Source organism: Struthio camelus, chromosome 2, assembly GCF_040807025.1.
Source record: "Struthio camelus isolate bStrCam1 chromosome 2, bStrCam1.hap1, whole genome shotgun sequence".
NCBI lineage: Eukaryota > Metazoa > Chordata > Aves > Struthioniformes > Struthionidae > Struthio > Struthio camelus.
In genome coordinates this window covers 134,321,563-134,341,544 of record NC_090943.1, presented here as the reverse complement: position 1 = coordinate 134,341,544, position 19,982 = coordinate 134,321,563, and the positions used below count along the sequence as shown (strand labels likewise).

Sequence of the window (19,982 nt, the reverse complement as noted above, 5' to 3'; positions counted from 1 at the left end):
AGATTTTTCTCTCTTTAGATTTCACTTCAGAGATTTACTTCTACCCGCTCTGAAAGTCGTCAGCTCTGGAATTCAAGTTTAGTAACAGATACTTGAAATTGTGAAGGTGGGTGAGTTAAACTGTCTATACAGAAATAACCACCAACGGCTTTCTCCTTCTTTTTTCTGAAAGCAAAAAAAAAAAAAAAAAATCTACCTCTCTCAGTCCTGGAAGACAGCTTGAAAACAGGCACTAACTGTCTCTAAAACAGGTCTCTAAAACAGCAATACCCACTTGGCTGTACAGGCCACTAAAAAAAGTAGCTTGGAGAGGTGAGTACTGCCCTGTGTAGATGTGTTTTCATATTCAGGTCTTCAGACAGTTCTGCCTTAACCAAGAGCACAGAGGTTAGTGCCAGCTACTATCCTAGCACTGGGAGATATTTGCTTTCTTGTGAGAAGGAAAAATAAGGATTTAGCTGCTTCCAAGAAGAGCACTACCTCTGTGGAGAGACTGAGGGAGAAGCGTCATGGACCTCACACCACTGAGGTATAAGCAACGGCTCAATATGGTGAGTACAAGCAATGTGTTTTGAATATTAGCTTTTGTCATTTCCTTTATCTGGTTCCCTACCCCTTGTAATTCTTATCATTAATCTCTGTATTATTGGGTTTAACTACAAACATCTGGTAGTGTATTAAATACTTGACTGAAGTCCAGATATTTAGTCTAACCATTTTAGATAGAAAATCAATCATCCATAAAATTTACCAGTTTAGGCTAGCACAATATATTTTTGGCATCTTCGGCTACATTATCACCTTTTTAATTTACTTCCATATCATCAGGTATTCATCCTCCAAAATACACTCGTTCTCCAGATAAAAACACTTTATAGTATATAAAATAGGTAGGTACATAAAATAGGTATATACTATAGTATATAAAGTAGGGATAGTTTAGGCCCAGGTAGAATTATGTTTTAAAGGCCCGTGCATAAGAAATAAAAAGCTCTGAGGCTATATTACTGAAGTTTTGTACATTGCACAATGAGGGTTATGCTTTGAACTCCTCACATACATAACCTGTGAAAGACATACTCTGCATGAGCAGAATACTTGTCTTTGTTTTGTTCCCTCAGCTTTGTATATAAAACTATTTTAATGCTTTCTTAAAACGAAGGTGACAAAGGAAGCAAACAGCGCTCCACATCTGAGACAACATTATTTGGGGGTAATCCTGTGATTATTTGACTACCATCACTATCATTTAATGCATAAATTAAAAGCTATCAGTACTTTCAGGATACAATACTGCGCATTTCACAGACACAATGATCAGATACCTCGCTAAAATGTATCAGAGAAGACTGGTCTCTCACAGTGCAAGCTTCAGTGCTGTTTGGCAGAAGTTTGTGCATCACTGAACAGCAGCTAGTAACGAACTGTAGGAGAGCGGTGTGTGGTGAGCAGAATGTGGCACTTCTGCCTATTAAAAAAATCATTTGATTTATGCATTTATTTGTTGGAGAAAAAAAAATGGGGAGTTATATCAATGTGTAGAAGTACTTTTAAAAGACAGAGTGCATACTTATTCTCACTTCCTCCTCAAAACATTACTTGCCCAAGACCAAAGTGTACAGCCGGAGGGACTGTAACACTACCTCCACTGGTCCTGTATCTCCTGGCTGCCCGTAACGAGGCTCTTGCGGAGAAGCGGTTCTTCACCTTGTCTCCTTTCACGCAGGAATGGTTCTTAGCAGCTCCCCGGGTCCGTCCCTTTGCCGGGAGAAGTCCTGCCGGGGCCGAGAGCCGCCGCCCGGAGCGGGAGCCCCGGGGACGCCCCGGGACTGCCTCAGGCGGCCACGGGCACCGGCCTTTTGTTCGGGCGTCCTGGCGGAGCGGGGCTGCCCCCGGCTCTGCCCCTCGGCACCTGCGCTAGGCACCGCCGAGGCGCCGGCTGCCCCCTCCTTCGCTACGGCCCCGCATCGCTTCCCCCGGGACCGAGAACAGCCCTGCCCGGGCGCGGGGAAGAAAGGCGACGGGCGGGTCGCTGCAGCGGGGGGCGGCGGGGGGCTCCTCCCCGCCCGGTCAGGGGCCGCCGGGCCCCCCGGGGGCGCAGAGCCCCCCCCCCCCCGGCCATGGCCCCACCGCCCTCCCCGCCCTGGGGGCTTCCCCGGCTCCGCCCCGCGGCGCGGCGGCCGCTGCTCCGCTCCCCCGCGGCCGCCGCCGCCCCCAGTGCCTTCAACTTTCGCCGCCGCCGAGCCCCAGATCTGCCCCGAGCACCGTGCCCCTCTCCCCGCTCCTCTCCTCTGCCCTCCCCGCCTACCCCACCCCCGCGGCACCCCCACTCCCCGCCAGACCCAGACACACGCCCACACCCACGCCAGCCCCGGCCCCCTCCCCAGAGCAGAGCCACAGCCGGAGCCGCGCACAGCCCCCCCCCCCCCCCGCCGCCGCCGCCGGCTGCTCTCGCTCCGCGGGGCTGCGCTGACCTCCGCTCGCTCCTTCCCGCGGCCCGGGAAAACCCTTAAACAAAGGAGAGGGAGCAGCGACAGACGGGGCGGCGGGGGCTGGGGGGGGAAAGGAAAAGCGAAGGAGGGACGGGCGAGCTGTCCGGATGCGGTGAGCCCCCCGCTTGGCCGCCGGGGCTGCGTGAGCGCGGGCGGGAAGACGACGAGGAGCGGCGGCTCTCCGGCGGGGCCAGCCGCAACCATGGGCTGCTGCACGGGGCGCTGCACGCTCATCTTCCTCTGCTCGCTGCAGCTGGTGAGTGCTCGCCCGCCCGCTCGCCCCGGGGCACGGCCACGCTTGCTGGGGGGGGGGGGAAGGGGCGACCGCTCGGTCTCACCGGGCAGGGGGCAGGGGCTGCCCTGCCGTCGGGCTGCCCTCGCCGCCGCCGAGCGCAGCCACGCCGTCCCCCCCCCGCCCCCGGGCCGCCCGCTCTCACCCCCGGGCCGTAAGTTTTGCGGTGCGACGTGAAGAGGATTTGCGTGGGGGGGTGGGGAGGGGGAGGAAGGCGGCGCTGCCGTCAGGCTGGGCTGGGGGCAGCGGTGCCCCAGCCCCTGCTGGCGGTGCCCGGCCGCCGCCGCGTCTGCAGGGAGGCTGGCTCGCCCGGGAGTCGCTCCGAGGCGATGCCGCTCCGCGCCGGGGCGAAGCGCAGCCTTGGCCCGGCGGTGAAGAGCGGACAGGAGGGAGGAGGCGGAGGGAAATCCCCCGGCGCTGCCCCCCGCGGCTGCCGGGCGGTGCGGGGCGCTGCGCCCTGTCGGGGCCGCGGGTCGGAGGGCGCGAACCTGCCGTGCAGGGTCCTTCTGAGGAGTGCGCAAAAACCGTCGTCGCCACCCTTTTCTCTTTTCTTTCTTTTTTTTTTCTCCCCTCCCCCCCCCCCAAAGGCGAAATCTACCCATCCTCTTCTGTGAGTTTTCTTGGGGTTCCCTTTCTCTGATTAAATATTCCTCAGTGCATAACTGAGACAACAGGAAAAATGCATCTTCTTTTCTTTGTTTACTGAAGTTGGCATATTTGTTTCGAGGGAAAGAGTTGTCCAGACAAAACAACAGCAAACAATAATAATTTTTCCTCTGGCTCATTAGCAGGATAATAGAATAATGCTCTTCCTTTAACAGCTAGTGCCTATTCCCAAGAGTGTTTTAAAAATTTTTCTCTTTTCTACTGACTCAGAGTCATCATTTTGCCACATGAGCTTTCTTCAGATGAGTGCTATTCCGTGTGTGTGTCTGTAAAGAAAAAAAGTGGGATGCATCTACTTTTTTTTCCCCTTTAATCCTTTGCTAATCTTTCTAGTTTTCTGTTACAGCAATTTGAAATGGCTTCTGTTTAAGGGATAGTATTAATGTATATTTAAATGTGATGCATATAATTACTTACTTGAAGCACCTTAGTCATTTTCAAGGCTTTATGTCAGAAATACCAGTTTATACAGGCTGAGAATCTCCATTGTTTGTTTCCAGTGTGAGTCTGGACGTTATTTAGATATGCTTAAATGTGATGGAACTAACCATGGTATAAAAGCTTGAAACAGCCTTACCAAAAGGCAGAGAACATATCAGCTGTACTTTTAGTTTTAGGAAAGCTCTTCTAACACATTTCTGGCCTGATTGTAGTTCTTTTACACCAATTTAACAGATACTGTCCTATTGACTGCAAGAGAATTACTCCTGATTTAGTTCAGTGCATGTGGGAGGAAAAACAAACGCATCTTCAAAAATCTCTCTATACCGCAGCTGTGAAGGCTATAATACTATATTTACTATACTGCAGAATTACCTGGAGGCTATAAAAATTGAAGTAAAGTGTGAATAGCCACCATAATCTGTAGGGAAATGCATATAAAATCTTTCAGAAAAAAAGATCGTGTTTTATAAAAGACCTATTAGGTGATCTAACAACTTTCAAAAAATGACTTTAATATGGAGTCTTTTCTGCTGTACTTACCTGTTTTATAATAACATTCTACTGTCATATCCATATCTTTTAGGCTCTGCTAAATGTCTGTATGACAAAACACTTTCACTTCAGTTTATTTTCATTTAAAAAATAAAAGCCATGTTTTAGATCTAAGCTAGTAGACATGAACTAAAAGCTCAGGTACTTGCCGTGATCTCAGTGGTGGCAGTGTTGAATTTATGTCTGTAGAAGTTGTCACCACAGGCGGTTTTAGATCTTTTTCTAACATCTCAGAGGTCATGAGTATAAAACATGCCCAGCAAAAGTACATCCCCAGACATTACTGTCATTAAGCAAGATTTATTTTACCTTGCATCCATTTATGGAGAGGTGAAAGAGATATTACTAACTGTGGACAACATTCAGATTAAATACTACAAAAGCCAAAGCACTTGTAGTGCTAATTTGTAGCATTTCAAAAGTATGGATGATTTATATGGCTTGAGAAGAACTTTAGAAAAGGAGAAAGATGGCCATATATTAAAAAAAAAAAAAAGCCAGGAAGTTGTTCACATTAGTCATATTCTAGTCATGTCAGAAAAAGGTTCTGTGATCAGTTCAGGCTTAACCTTTAGACTAACTATAAAATATAGTTGGTAACACCTTTTACAGTATACACGTGCCATGTAGATTCTCTCTGGTATAAAATGATGTTAAATAGTTGATTTCCTGGAAGCAAGTTCATACCAAAGATTTGATTCTCATTAGTTCTAAAGATATGCATATTTAGTGGCCTCACAGTGCTGTTTCTTGATTTCTTCAGAACTGCCTTCTCTAACTATTGCCTGTTGTGTGTGCTTATAGAAATATGTTGTTGGGATGAAGATCGCAACTACTAGGTAAAAAGAACAACAGTTATTGTGTGACAGTCTATAAAATATCCTTTCTCTAATGATGATGCATTAAGTGTATTAACTTCAAGAAGATTTGTTTGTGTCTGTTAGGATGATTTCAGCATAATTGAAAACTGATATTACTGTCATTTTAATGTTTTGATCCATGAAAATGTTTATTGCTGAGTTATTGCTTTTACCTTTCATAATAAATACATTTTAATACTGAATTCAGTAATCTCAAGGGCATTCTGTGGTTGATCTTACATAGCTTAATTATAATCTCATTCTTAAATGTCAATCCATATCATCATATTTAGTACAGAATTCTGGGAATGATCACAGAGACAGAATGCTAGGGGGCACCTGCTTGGGAAAAACTGTTAACCACATGGATTCCTGAGTGGTTACCTTACACCTCTGCAGGCTGCGTCTGCCTCTGAAAACCAATAGTTTTACTCAAGGAAAGAAAACAGTATTGTATCCCCTTTCACACACCTTTTTTACTCCTAAAATCTCTTTGACTGTTTTGCTCTTATTGATTGAGCATTGCAACATGCCATTTGCAAAGTTGTCAGGCTAAGAACTTTAAGAACTTAAAGGTATATGTGTATTTTTCTGTGCATAAATCTGTCATTAATACTATTAGGAGCTATGTATACATCAGGAAAATACATGATAAGGATCTATGAATTCTTTGGATTATAACCATAATTCTTACTAATGCCATCAGGAGTCACAGATGTTGGCCTTGTCTTTGCTAGAAAATTAAAACAACTGCCAGAGATGGTGCCTGTGCTAGAGTAGCCATTATGCCATAAAATACTGTGGCATGAAAATGTTTGGAAAATGAAGCAATTACAAAAAATATTAAAATCTGGAAGGGGTAAATTGACAAAGAATTGCACAGAGATTTAGCTGTGTGAATCCAATTGGTGTTAATATGTGTCACACAGTGAGAACCTTAATGCTGCTTTGAAAATGTATTTCTGACTAACTATCATTGCAGGATAATTTTGTTTTAATGTTTACATTAAGTGGAAGTTTTTGGTACCAAGAGGTATACAGATATGCAAGCACAAAGAACTGTAAATTATAGAGATCATGGATGAGATTTTCAAAGTAGTGAGTGGAAGATTAATCACAGAATCACAGAATGGCTGAGGTTGGAAGGGACTCCTAGAGATCATCTAGTCCAACCTCCCTGCTCAAGCAGGGTCCTCTAGAGCATATTTCCCAGGACCATGTCCAGATGGCTTTTGAATATCTCCAGGGAAGGAGACTCCACAGCCTGTCTGGGCAACCTGTTCCAGTGCTCTTTCATCCTCACAGTGAAGAAATTTCTCCTCATGTTCAGATGGAACTTCCTGTATTTCAGTGTGTGCCCATTGCTCCTTGTCCTGTTGCTGGGCACCACTGAGAAGAGTCTGGCCCCATCCTCTTGACACCCTCCCTTCAGATATGTATATACATTGATCAGCTCCCCCCTGAGCCTTCTCTTCTCCAGGCTGAATAGGCCCAGGTCTCTCAGCCTTTCCTCATATGAGAGATGCTCCAGTCCCTTAATCATGTTTGTGTCTCTTCACTGAACTCGCTCCAGGAGCTCCATGTCTCTCTTGTACTGGGGAGCCCAGAACTGGCTCAGAACAGTCCTCCAGATGTGGCCTTGCCAGGGCTGAGTGGAGGGGGAGGATCACCTCCCTCGACCTCCTGGTAACACTCTGCCTAATGCACCCTAGGATACCATTGGCCTTCTTGGCCACAAGAAGGGCACATTGCAGACTCATGATCAACTGGTTATCCACTGGGACTCCCAGGTCCTTCTCTGCAGAGCTGCTTTCCAGCGGGTCACCCCCCAGCCTGTACTGGTGCCTGGGGTTATTCCTGCACAGCTACAAGACTCTGCATGTCCCCTTGTAGAACTTGAGGAGGTTCCTCACTGCCCAGCTCTCCAGCCTGTGCAGGTCCCTCTGAATGGCAGCACAGCCCTCTGGTGTATCAGCCACTCCTCCCGGTTTTGTACCATTGGCAAACTTGCTGAGGAGGCACTCTGTGCCTTCATCCAGGTCACTGATCGTTAAGTTAAACAAGACTGGACCCAGGACTGACCCCTGGGGGACACCGCTAGCTACAGGCCTCCAACTAGACTGTGTGCCACTGACCACAGCCCTCTGAGCTCTGCCATCCAGCCAGTTCTCAATCCACCTCACCGTCCACTCATCTAACCCCAACTTCCTGAGCTTGCCTCTGAGGATGTGATGGGAGACAGTGTCCAAAGCCTTGCTGAAGTCCAGGTAGACAACATCCACTGCTCTCCCCTCCTCTACCCAGCCAGTCGTTCCGTCATAGAAGGCTATCAGATTGGTCAAGCACAGCTACCCCTTTGGTGAATCCATGCTGACTACTCTTGACCACCCTCTTGTCCTCCACATGCTTCGAGATGGCCTCCAGCATGAGCTGTTCCATCCCCTTTCCAGGGATGGGGGTGAGGCTGACAGGCCTGTAGTTTCCTGGCTCCTCCTCCTTGCCCTTTTGGAAGACTGAGGCGACACTGGCTTTCTTCCAGTCCTCAGGCACCTCTCCTGATCTCCAGGACCTTTCAAAGAGGATGGAGAGTGGCCTAGCGATAACATCCGCCAGCTCCCTCAGCACTCGTGGGTGCATCCCATCAGGGCCCATGGACTAGTGGATGTCAAGTTTGCTTAAGTGATCCCTAACCCGATCCTCCTTGACCAAGGGAAAGTCTTCCTTTCTCCAGATGCTCTCTCTTGTCCCCAGGGTCTGGGATTCCTGAGGACTGGCCTTAGCAGTAAAGACTGAAGCAAAGTCGTTATTCAGTATCTCTACCTCCTCTGTGTCCTCTGTCACCAGGGTCCCTGCCCCATTCAGCAGTGGTCTCACATTTTCCCTAGTTTTCCTTTTGTTAACGATGTTTTTGAAGAATCCCTTCTTGTTGTCCCTGACATCCCTTGCCAGATTTAATTCCAAGTTGGCCTTGGCCTTCCTTGTTGCATCCCTGCAGACTCTGACGATGTCCCTATATTCATCCCAAGTGGCCTGTCCCCTTTTCCACATTCTGTAGACTTCCTCCTTCTGCTGGAGTTTTGCCAGGAGTTCCTTGTTCATCCATGCAGGTCTCCTGCCCGCTTTGCTCGACTTCTTGCTCATAGGCATCCACCATTCTTGAGCCTGGAGGAAGTGATGCCTGAATATTAAACAGCTCTCTTAATTCGTATTAATGAAAGGTATATAGCTGAGTTCCCTTCATAACTCTGAAATCTTATTGCATGTTTTTATCTTTGGACTTTGCTGCAGTTTGTTCATTGTATAACCTTGATTTAGAAGTATAATCTTATACGGTATAGTAAGTATAAAATAGTCTAGTCCCTCTTTACCCTGTTACTTTCCGAATAATTTGTCAGGAGACCACAAGGAGAAATAATTCTCCTGGAAGTACAGCCTCTATATATTAATATTTTGACTAAGAGATTGCTTGGTGAGTGAAGTTGGTCATTTTAACAAACTAATTCTTCTCTTGATATTCAGAAGATTTATGTTATGTTAGTTCCCATTAATGATAATTATACTAATGAATGTAAATCCTTACAGTTGGAGGTAAGACTATATCCATTAGACTAAAAGATAACATTTCACTATTTGTTACTATACATAGTGCGATTGCAGTAGCTATGTTGGGAAGCAATATATACCATGCATAGATTTTCATCTCACTTTAAAATGCTTTATAACCCTGGAAACTGTAACTTTTGCTAAAATGCACCTTATGAAATCTTCTGACTGTCTGTGCTTGTGTGTTAGAAATGCTATATTGCAGTTACTCAGTTAACAGCTTAGGGGTTCAAGACATTTGTTAAATTTGAGAAAGTAAAATCTTTGAACCAACAAATTGCTGCATCTTTTTATGTTGGTAAAAGAATGAGCAGCCCATTGATCGGGAGATCAAGCATCTGTCCACTGGTAGAGGAGGAGGATGAAGGAAGAGGGAGGTGCGTATTGTCCTAATAGGAATGGAGGGGACTTAGGTTTATAACAGTGAACAATATACTGATTGCAGGATGTTTCCGTTTCTGTTAAGGAAACTGAATTGAGATTAGTGATTTGCTCAGGCAACTCAAATGGCGTCCCCAAAACACAACTGGTTCTAGTGGCTGTGCCTAACAGACTGATATTCTTGTTCTACAGATGTAGAAATATGCCTAAAGTTAAAGATTGGACTAATACACCATATTCAGTAGAATGAGTTGAGTTAAATCTTTGCATGTTGACATTCAAAAAATGTATGAGATTATAGCATTCACAAGATCTCTGTCATCAAGAACACAAGAGTAACAGCTAGCAGTAAGTGATTATTCACTTCATGTTTTTAGTTTATTTTACAAAACTGCTGGGAGATGTCTGTTATTAAAATACACGTTTTGGTGTAGTTTTTAACCACTCTGTATACCAGAAATTCAATCTCAATAGTGAAATCCCTTCCTCCCAAAACTCCACCTAATATTTCTTTCAGTTCAGAGATTCAAAATTGGGAATTGAAGACTTAGGAACCTTTTAGAGAGCAGAGGTCCCTAAAAATACTGAACTAGGTGAATTTCTTAAAGAAGTCATACAACTGTTTTTTTAGCTTTAAACTCCGTTCTCTTCAACATGCTTCCTTCTGCAATTTCTTGCAGTTCTGTGACTGACAGTCAGTTGTCATACAGAAACATAATTAGTTTTTTTTATAATGATGAAGTTAAAGAGTTAAGATTTTAACAATCATAATGGGCATTAATTCACTGAGAAGTATGAGTTATATAGACATCCTTTCTGTGTGTAGGATCAGTAAGTCTGAGGAGTTAATTATTTTAGGAATATTGCTAATGATTTACTTCTGTTCCAAGATGTGCTACATTCTGCCAAAACAAAATTCTTGGGACTAGGAAACAGTTTACTTTTTTGAAAATCATTGAAATTCAGAAGAAAGATCCAAATGGAATTTGGCTAGGACTTGCAGAACTTGAATGTAGAGTAAGCTTTATGTTTAGAGATCAAATGAGAGCAGCACTGGCAGTTGATCAGACGCTGTTTAAATCTTGCTGATTTTGTGAGTTTTGGATCTAAAATAAAAGATAAACTTGGGAGAGTAGATAATCTTACATCATGTCTTTCAATATGTTTATATCTTTTGTGCACCTTAAAGACGTGAAGTAGGCCCTTTCAGTTTTGTAGCCAGTCTAATAAGTTGAGAAATAAGAAATGATATCACAATTCTTTATTTTTTTAAGTAAAAGCTTTGCATTTTGACTAATCTATTACATCCAAATTACTTTAGCATATAAATAAATACATTTAATTGATTAAATGAGCAAAGGGAGTCAAACTGGTCACATAGATCCTTAGCCCTGATCTTACACAGAAAAATCAGTGGAGGTTTTATCTGTCACTTGAATAGGAGCAGAACCAAGTTACATACTGAAAACAGATTTTGGTAAGACAGACTCTTCTCAGATGAGCACAGGGAAAGAAGGAGGGGCAATGAACACAACATGCAACAAGCGGGAGATTCTGAATAAATATTTAGAAAAAAAAATTCACTGTAAGAGTAGTCAAATAATGGAGCAAGTTTTCCAGAGAGGGTGTGGAATCTCCATTCTTGAAATTCAAAATCCAGTTGCATATGGCTCTCAGAAACCTTGACTAACTTTGAGGTGTATCTGACTTTGGATTTGGCCCTATTTTCAGTGAAGATTTTTCCAAATGGCCTTCAGAGGTCCCTTTCAACTTAGATTATCCCATAATTCTGTGGTCTTACCCAAGTTGAAAAAATAAGGCTCTTAAGTCCTTTCTAAGGAAGGTGTTTAAAATTCACGGTAATTTAGGTTGTTTTAGGAGAATTAATTTCTTGATTTTTTTGGCATAGTGCTGTGGAAATGAGTTTTAAAAGGCAATAAGAATTCTAGTATCCAGTTGCATCTGTTGCTATCAAACTTCAGGGTTAAACTAAATGAGAACAAGCAACCGTGGTGACTTTGTCATTTATTATTTCACAGATAATATTTTTGTGATACAGTACAGTATGTCAGATCTTTTAGGCTCATTAGTGTCAAAGCAAGATAGACTTTATTTGTTCAGTCCAATAATTAATTGTTAAGCAAACTGCAGTCATTTGGGGGCAGAGAGCCTGTTTTTTTGTCTGCACATTTTTGGTTCTAGATGAGTAATATAAAAGAGCAGTAATAAGGGACTGCATGGTTCAGAAGACTGATAATGTGATTCAGAGTTTTTCACCTCTAGGTCACTGTTCATAATTCACTATAATTTAGGTGAGGGCAAAAGTCGTTATGGTCTATATGAAAGAAGTAAGTGTCTTGATATAGTGCCCATATAGAAATGTTATCTCCATATTTGTCCTAATTTCCAGTCTTTATGTTACACTGGAAGGATCAGGAGATGGCCATGGTATTACGAAAACCAAAGCGGTCTTTTATGCTCATTTTTCCTCAGGTCAGCATTTGAGTAGTGTTGGCAGGACAGTGTGATGACGTTTTCACTGCATTTTCTGAAAGTGGGCATGGCATCCTTGCTAGGAATGTCAGTGTACGGAGGTGTTTGTAAGCCTTATAATCACATCAAATAATGTTAGAAAGAAATTGCAAATAAATGAATCTTGTATAGATTTCTGTTTTGTCATAGGTCAGGAAAAAGTTTTTTTTTTTTTTCTCCTTTTTACTTAGAACATTTTGACTGGGAAATATAATTCAGATAACAGCAAATGGAAGAAGCCTCGGTCTGAATCTTGAAGTGGCTCTGAATCACATCAGATGAAACAGTATCTCCTCATCTATCAAGAGAAGTTAATGCACATCTTCCTAAAGGGTGTGCCGGCAGGTTTAGGATGATACACTACTACTTTCAGTGTGAATCGCAGTTCCCTGACAGAGCAGTGTCAGCAACACTATCACAGGTTTTAGTGTATCATGAGCTTTTTTTTCTGTGTGTGATCGGTGAAATCTTTGTGATCTCACTAAGGATATGTCCCTTTGGCAGGTCTGTAAAAGACAGCAGTAAGCTGGGCTTAATCACTGCTCTCTGATCTCAGGAACATACAGAGTACTTAAGATCTGGTAATAAAAAGGTAGTAAAAGATTTTATTTTAGTCTTTTTATTTTTTAGTATACTTTCTTATCACCTTGTCTTTCTTCACACGCAGTCATACCTTGCATGTTATCTCAGCTCAGATTTTTTTTTTTTATGCTGTGGTGATTTGGAACTTGTTCTTACAAGTTCCTGAATGCCCTTCAGCTCTTATTAAAGTCCCTGAAAGTCATTCCTTTCCATATAGGCTCTTTACAACGATACCTTCAAACAAAAGTGGCAACAAGCTCCTTCCAACTAATGAAGGCCAGCATTACGGTAAAAGAAAAGAGAAAAAAAAATTCTACTTAAGACAGCAACCAATTTCTGGCAGACAAATATTACAGAAACTGATGTTAAGAAGAAGTAAAATATAAAATTATGTAGAATACAAGAGATGACTGAAAAACAATTATTTGTGTTGAGGCTGGCCCTCTTTTTGAACACTCACAGTTGTTTCTTCCGCAGGTCTCTCCAAAGGGAGAGACCTGCATTTCTGCTGCAAAGTGGATATGATAAACAGGAAAAGGAGACATTAAAGGACAAAAATATATTTTTTTGTTTCATCAGTACAAACATTTCAGCCGAAAGTAATGTGAGGATACTCTGATCAAAAGTAGAAATATATAAAGAATATACGACTGAGAATTGAGCCAAATGGAACCTCCCTGAGGAGCATTTTGTCACACACCAAAGAATCTACAACTAAAGTAAAGGAAGGGGAGTAATTAGGGGATGAACCATGAACAGAAAGAACCTGATATGCTTTTATAGTGAGGGCAACAATGCAGGCGAATGGAAGGAAAAGTGTAGGGAAGTGCATTTAGATCAACATAAACAGGAAGGAACATGGAACCCTCTTCAGTGGACAAATGAAAGGTAACTGTGCATAGGAGGAATTGCTGTTTAAGGCTTCAGTGAAAACAAGATCTTGAGAAAATAATTTATCCCTTCTTTAATATGCTGCTGCTGACAAGCCAGTTTCTCATAATTTTATTGTGAAGTTTACTGTGTTAGTGTCAGACCTTTTGAATGAAAAGAGCTAATGAAGCACAACTGTATTAGGATGACATTTTTTTACAGACGTTGGAATCTCATCCACTTTTAGTTTTTCCTTTTGGTTGAGCCTTGAATACTCTGTACTGTTCTAGGAATGCTGCAGTTTCACTGCGCTGGTCACAGTCCCTGAATCCTCAAGCAAGCAAAGTACTTTGGAAGCTTGCATGTGTGCCGTGTCCCTGCAAAAAAGCAAAAGACAATTGCACACAATTTTTTAGATGGATTCTATGCTGGAGAAAAGAGCTCATAATATATTTAAACATCTTTTTTGAAAGGGATTCTGTTAAAATGGGGTGATAGAGAAAATCTGTTAGGAAGCTTAGTCTCCACCACTCACAGAATAAAAAACTGAAGAAATCTAAAGCTGGAAAACATAATGCATTACAGTGCAGAAGTAACATCACAGGTTATCCATCTCAGTTCTGCCTCTGCTTATGAGCTATTTATTCTCCCTGCTAAAAGCTTACTGTATCTTTCTACTCCACAGTGAATGGAGTGTTTCACTTCTCTAAAATGTATTTTTCTCATGGATTAGGTAGACATCATCAAGGTAAGTGTGTTTAGAAAATTTTAGCTGTATAATAGACCTTACTGCTTCTACAGATTGTCTGAATTATTTACATCTTAGAAACCTCAAAAGCCTCTCTGCCTTCTAATCCAGAAGGAACTACTGCACTCAGAACGCTGAAGAGAGGTGGACTCCTCATGAAAATCCCCTGAGCTACTGAAGATTATTTAATCAGTCCATAGCCAGCCAGCCGTGCATTTGCAAGGTGCCCATTTTAGTGTACCTCACTAACATACACGTCCAAGAAGCTTAACAAATATCCACATTTGGAAGATAACTTAGCCATTTCCCACTGTTTCCTGTTATGTCTTCTGCTGGTGAACGTTGCTGATTGGTGCCCAGCCCCATCTTTCTTCTTATTAAACAATTTCTGTTCTCATCAACAAAAAATTCTTGGCTCCAATACTTAACTGTGAAATTATACCCTGCTATTTCCATTCTTTCTCAGAGCCCGCTCCTATTTTTTCTTGAGCCAAGCAACCGCTTCTCCACTCTTCTCCCGACTGTTCAGAACAAGGTCCAGGTTCTGATATTCATCAGTTTTGTTAAAGTAGGATTCAGACCCTGTTTCTCCAACCCCAAACCATTCAAGGATATTAATATTTACTTGTAACTGTTCATTGCCCCAGCGAACATCTGGTTTCCAGTTCTCCCCATCCTGAAAAATCTCTTTCATGCTTGTGGCTGAGTGGTCTCATAACCACACCTTTGGCTAAAAATATTATTGCCTTCTAGAAAATTGGCAGAAATAGCAGAGGTGTTTCTAGTCACAAATCCTACATATAATTCCTTGATTAAAACAGGAAAATGAATAATGCTGTTCAGGAGGGCACTTTCAAATACCAGGATGAAACTCCAGTCTCAAAGATCCATACCTGTATTCCTCTAACTTCACTTCCAGGGTTAAAAAGAAAAAGCAAAGATGTGCAGAAGCACACTTACAGTGCTGTGACCTTTTTACGTTCACTTGTAGGAAAACCAAGTATGTTATTATCTGATCGATTTACATCTGTGCAACATGAATGAGATTTCATTCAGTCTGGTCCACAGTTAGTTGTGATTCTTCACATCCTGTTGGTTGCACTACATTATAAAAAAGGCTGGTTAGTTTAGGAAAGAAGACAATGTGAACAACGACTAATGAGTGATGCATGATGAATGCACTAGTTATGTCATTTACTGTGATGCTATTGTCAGAGGACTTTCAACAAGAGTGTTAGAATGAAATAAATAGAAAAAGTTCTTCCAAGTCTGAATTTATTATAACAAATTAGAATTTGCTGTCATTAGCAAATGACAGCAGTCTAAATCCAAATTTCGTTCAAATGTTATGAATAAGTTTAAGTATACTGAAATATTTTAAATTTCATCATGGATGTCATGAGTGGCTTTAAATTGTATTGCTAATGTATAATTTAATTATAGTGGTTTGATGAAAGCCAAAGCTAACTGTTTTGTACTAGAAGTAACCACAAAGTACCAAACTTGATTTAAATTGGCTTAATGTGATCAAGGTCTAAGTTTTTATCAGTTGAATGTACTGATGACTATCTTAATATGGCCTGTGCAGCTAAGAAGCAGTGTGTCTTCTTGCACAGCAGTAATTCAGGGTGCCTGCAGCCTTATCTTTAACTGCGATGTGGAGCAGCCACACCAAGATGTTGTTATATCACTAAATATAGGATTGTGCACCTTGCTGCTTATTGTTCAGGTACAGGATAAGAGGTGGGACAGGGAGTAAACCTATCGTGGACAGGGGGAGACACCCTGATCTGCTGAAATTTTCTACATACCTTGGCTTTTGAAAAAGTGCCTTAAATGACTGTTAGAGAAGAATACTACCTATACCTTTTTTTGGTCACATTTAACAAATTTAGATCATCCAAAAGAGTGTGGGGAAAAACTGAAATGAAATAATTTGACTGCAGTTGTGTGCCTACGAAAGGTTCCAGGCTTCAGTGGTGAACCAGTGAAATTTATTTTCATTAAAAGCTGAAGAGCTCTTTATGCATTATCTTGTGGCCGAAAGAATATCAAGGTTAATCTGAGATTTTACTAAGCAGCAGAGATTCTGGTCTTTCCTTTGTACGGATAACTATTTCAGCATTTGTTATTCAGCTTTCCTAAATACTTGGCCTCCCTTGGCCTATATGACCTGTGAAATTATAGGCCATGTAGATCTCTTAATTTTCTATGAGCTTTCTACACGGAACTGTAGTTGTTATATCATGTGCCAGAGTGCCCCAATGCTGCTAGGGCTTCACTCTGCTTATTCATCTGTTGAGAAGCCTTGCCTCAAATCTGGGGCTGGGTTTTCACTTCTAGGAATCATTTGAAACGCATTACAGCTAAAGCTGGCTATGCACTAGGAGGCATACCTGAGATACACCCTACCCCAAATGCTTGCAAACCAAAATAGGCAATGCAGTCAGAAAAGGAATCATACAAACGTTAAATTACTTGCTTTAGGCCCCACAGAAAGTCTCTGGAGTCCTAGACTATTTTTCTGCTTGGTGTTCGCTCATGTTTCTGCATACAGTTACTGCAATTCCTTTGTTATATTGGCCACGTGTGACTATGAGTGCATTTCTATTTCTATAAGCAAATTTTCTATAGCTGGATGGGCTCATAATTTGGACAACACGTTTCTTTTTAAATGCGTACTGTTTACAAAATGCATAGAGATGCGAAAAATTCATTGTAAGGACAAAAATGTCTTTCTGTTTGAGGAGGAGTACAGAAACTACAAATTCTCTTTGGAAAAGGTTATTTTCAGATAATCTGATATCTGATCTGATGTCTGATTCAGATAATCTATTGACAGATTTGAGTAGATCCTGACACAATCAGCTAGAATTTTATCCTGCAGAATGAGACTTGCAAACATCTAGACAGCCTGTACTAAATGCATGTTTAGTTGGGAATTTCCCACCGTCACCTCTGGACACAAATTCTTAAAGAAGATAGGAGTCAGTTTCTTAAAGCTGTCCTGTAGAATGGGAAAATAAACAACCGTCCCTAAAATGCTGAAACTGGCCACCTGTATACAGGAAAGGGAAAATATCGAGCGAGAGAAGAATTTTGTTGTCTTTCTCCTGCTAGGTGGAAGCACTGATTAATTTGCATTCAAAGAACTGGGAATTCATGATTTTCTTGGTGTCACCTTCGCTGGGCCAATTGTTCTATTCAGTTTTTGATAACTGGAATTGGCTAAGATATTATAGCGTATTCATTGCAATAGGAAGAAGAAATTCTAATCTCTTGGGAAGCAAAGCCTTAGTTGTTTTATATGACTTTTTATCTGAATGACAGCAGCACATCTGACAGTGGTTCCCAAGTATCTAGACAGAAGAATAATTTCCAAGGCAGCCCATTCACAGTAAATTCTCTTCCTCTGAAAATGAGGCAATAAATGATCTTGGTGTTTGAAAGATAATCTCTGAGCCTTCAAAGAACACAAACTGTCAGAGTCCTAGCAACCTGATTGTGCTAAGTGTGGAGCACCTCTTTTACGGGAGGGAGTAACCTCATCTCCCACTGAGAGCGGTAGGAGTTATGGACGCCCACCGCCTTCCACTCAGGCGTTCAGTACCTTGAGGGATCAAGCTGTAGCTGAGGCAGCCGTGCCACTGACTGGGCTCCGTAAGTGCAGGCACTATTAGAGGGTGCCATTAGATGAAGTCATTGAACCATTAGGAAGCCTGCAAAAATTAGTACCCTTTTTCTGATCTAAAAAGTGTTGTGGTTAAGAATATACTCATAGGACGTCCTCAAGGGAAGATACCTTTCACACATGCTGACTCTCTCAGTGTTACCAGCCAGCATTTTACTAGCATGAGACTTAGCTTTGTAACATTTCGCAGATTCCTATATCACGTAGAGTAGTGCTGGTCATCTATTATTAACATGCTGGCGTTTTTTGCTAGACTAAAAGTATCTTCTTATTACCTATTTTCTTATTAAATCTTCCGTTACTTTAAGATGCTTTCAGGATCCGTTCTACTCTCATTTTATTAGCTGGGTACAAAGGCTTTTCAGTTGTGAGAAGTTTATATGTGTTGATTTTTAGATAAGCAAGGAAATACCTCAGATTTTGAGGTCATTTTATTATATAATGAAGTCTTCAAGCCTCGTACACAGATATTATAAAACATTTGGGCTGATGAAGGTAACATACCAAGAAAACCATAAGTTCCTGGTTCTTTGAATGCAAATTAATCAGTGCTTCTATCTATCAGGAGAAAGAAAACAAAATTCTTCCCTCCCTCAAAATTTTCCCTTTCCAGTATACAGCTGGCCAGTTGCAGCATTCTGGGGACAGTTTGCCTTTGTCATATTTCAGTGCATATCTATACTCAATTTTACTTTTTCTTTAGAAATGCCAGCAGTATGGCAAGGCAAGACTTTCTTCTGTTATCATCACCGGTTAGTCTTTTGTACATATACAGTATTGCATCCGAAGAACTTTTAAGTTAAAGAAGTAACATTGTTTGTCTACAGAAATTGATGGGAACAGTTGCATGTTTGATCTGCTTTAAGATGGCCAGAGGCGAGCCAGTTCCTGTCTGGGAATCACAGAGCTCCTGTGTTTGCATAGTGCTGTGCCATGGTTAATAAGCCTGCCAAGGGTACCTTAGTACTGGGCATAGTACTGGGCTAATGCGTCCACAAGGCTTCTGGATGGGAGCTGGCCGCTCTCTGGCCAGACTGGAGTACAGGAAAGCAGTCATACCCTTCTGGAAGGTATTTATATGTTAGTTAATACTGTTAGATTAATATTTATTCTCTAAAGAGGTGTTATTATCTGCATTATTATCTAAGCGTGGACATTCTGACATTTCATGTTTATTCCAATGAAGGAAATGTTACCAGAGAGATAAAGCTGTTGAGATAATCCTGCCACTGAACAACCCCAAAATAAAATTTGGACTCCAGTCATCTAAGTCCCCTATCAAGATGACTAAGCGAATCAAGTCAGAGATCGGAAAGTTATTGATTATGAGATAGAAGAGGGGGGGGGAAAGCAAGCAATAAATTGTAAGCATTTTGAAACTAAGTGATTACACCAAATATATTTATTTGACCTATTGTAAACTTCCTGTGAGCATGAAAAAACTTACTCAATTCTCTCGGAATTTGCCCAAAGTAAGGGGTGGGTGTGTTCTGTAGCACAGGCTGGAGTCCAGCCCACCCTGTTGAGCAGATCACAAATGTATTTAATATACACACACTGGATATCCCTTCTTGACCTGCGCACTTCATTCCTTTCTGATGAGGGAGGGGAGAGGTGATGGACAGAGCCTTTGTCCTTGCATTGGCCTGGGTTATAATTGTGATATCCACCTGAACATGGGAGCTAGGTTAACTGTCTTCTGTCAAGCAGCCTGATTAAGATTATTGCATTGATCAAGGTAATATTAATAGTTACTTACCCTATTTGAGATAGATTAGCATAAAAAGAGACTTAGAAAAATGTGAGGAAACAAAGTTCATTGACATGCTCAGGATGTAAGGCAGCTAATGCAAATAGATGCTTTAAGTGGGAAGGCTGAGTCTGACAGTTATTGCTTTGTTGGATGCCAGCTAATTCCCTTGGTAAGAACACCATTTGTTCAGCCCAGGGAGGTTTTTCTCTTTCCTTGGTTATTCTTGGGCTCAGTGGAATGGAATGGACCTTCTCAATCAATAATACTGTTGCAATGTATTTAAGATTAGGTGAAAGGTAAGAATTAGGAGCAATATTATCATAGAAGAGAAGTATACCAGCAGGATCTCAGAAGTGTTAGATTAATATCCTGCTGATGATGGTCAGGTCCATTGTAAATGTTTTTGTCTTTGTCGTCCTTTGACTCAGCAGAGAGGGCAGATCGTCTGAACCAAGTCTGAAGTCTCATCATGCTTTCCAGAGTTCCCCTGGAAATTTCTTTTGCTATTTCGATTTC

The 19,982-nt window shown here is 41.9% G+C and overlaps 1 protein-coding gene across 2 annotated transcripts in view; it reads left to right on the top strand.

Moving 5' to 3' along the window:
- Nucleotides 1-2,254: 2,254 nt before the first annotated feature.
- The window catches only part of NKAIN3 (sodium/potassium transporting ATPase interacting 3), a 370,926-nt gene continuing 353,198 nt past the window's right edge, over nucleotides 2,255-19,982 (top strand). The window contains exon 1 of one of the 2 annotated variants that reach the window (XM_068932615.1): nucleotides 2,255-2,748. In XM_068932615.1, the coding sequence (XP_068788716.1) occupies nucleotides 2,695-2,748 (54 nt within the window). In that variant the 5' untranslated portion in view covers nucleotides 2,255-2,694. The remainder of the gene's footprint in view (nucleotides 2,749-19,982) is intronic. The other variant, XM_068932616.1, reaches the window with a different exon arrangement.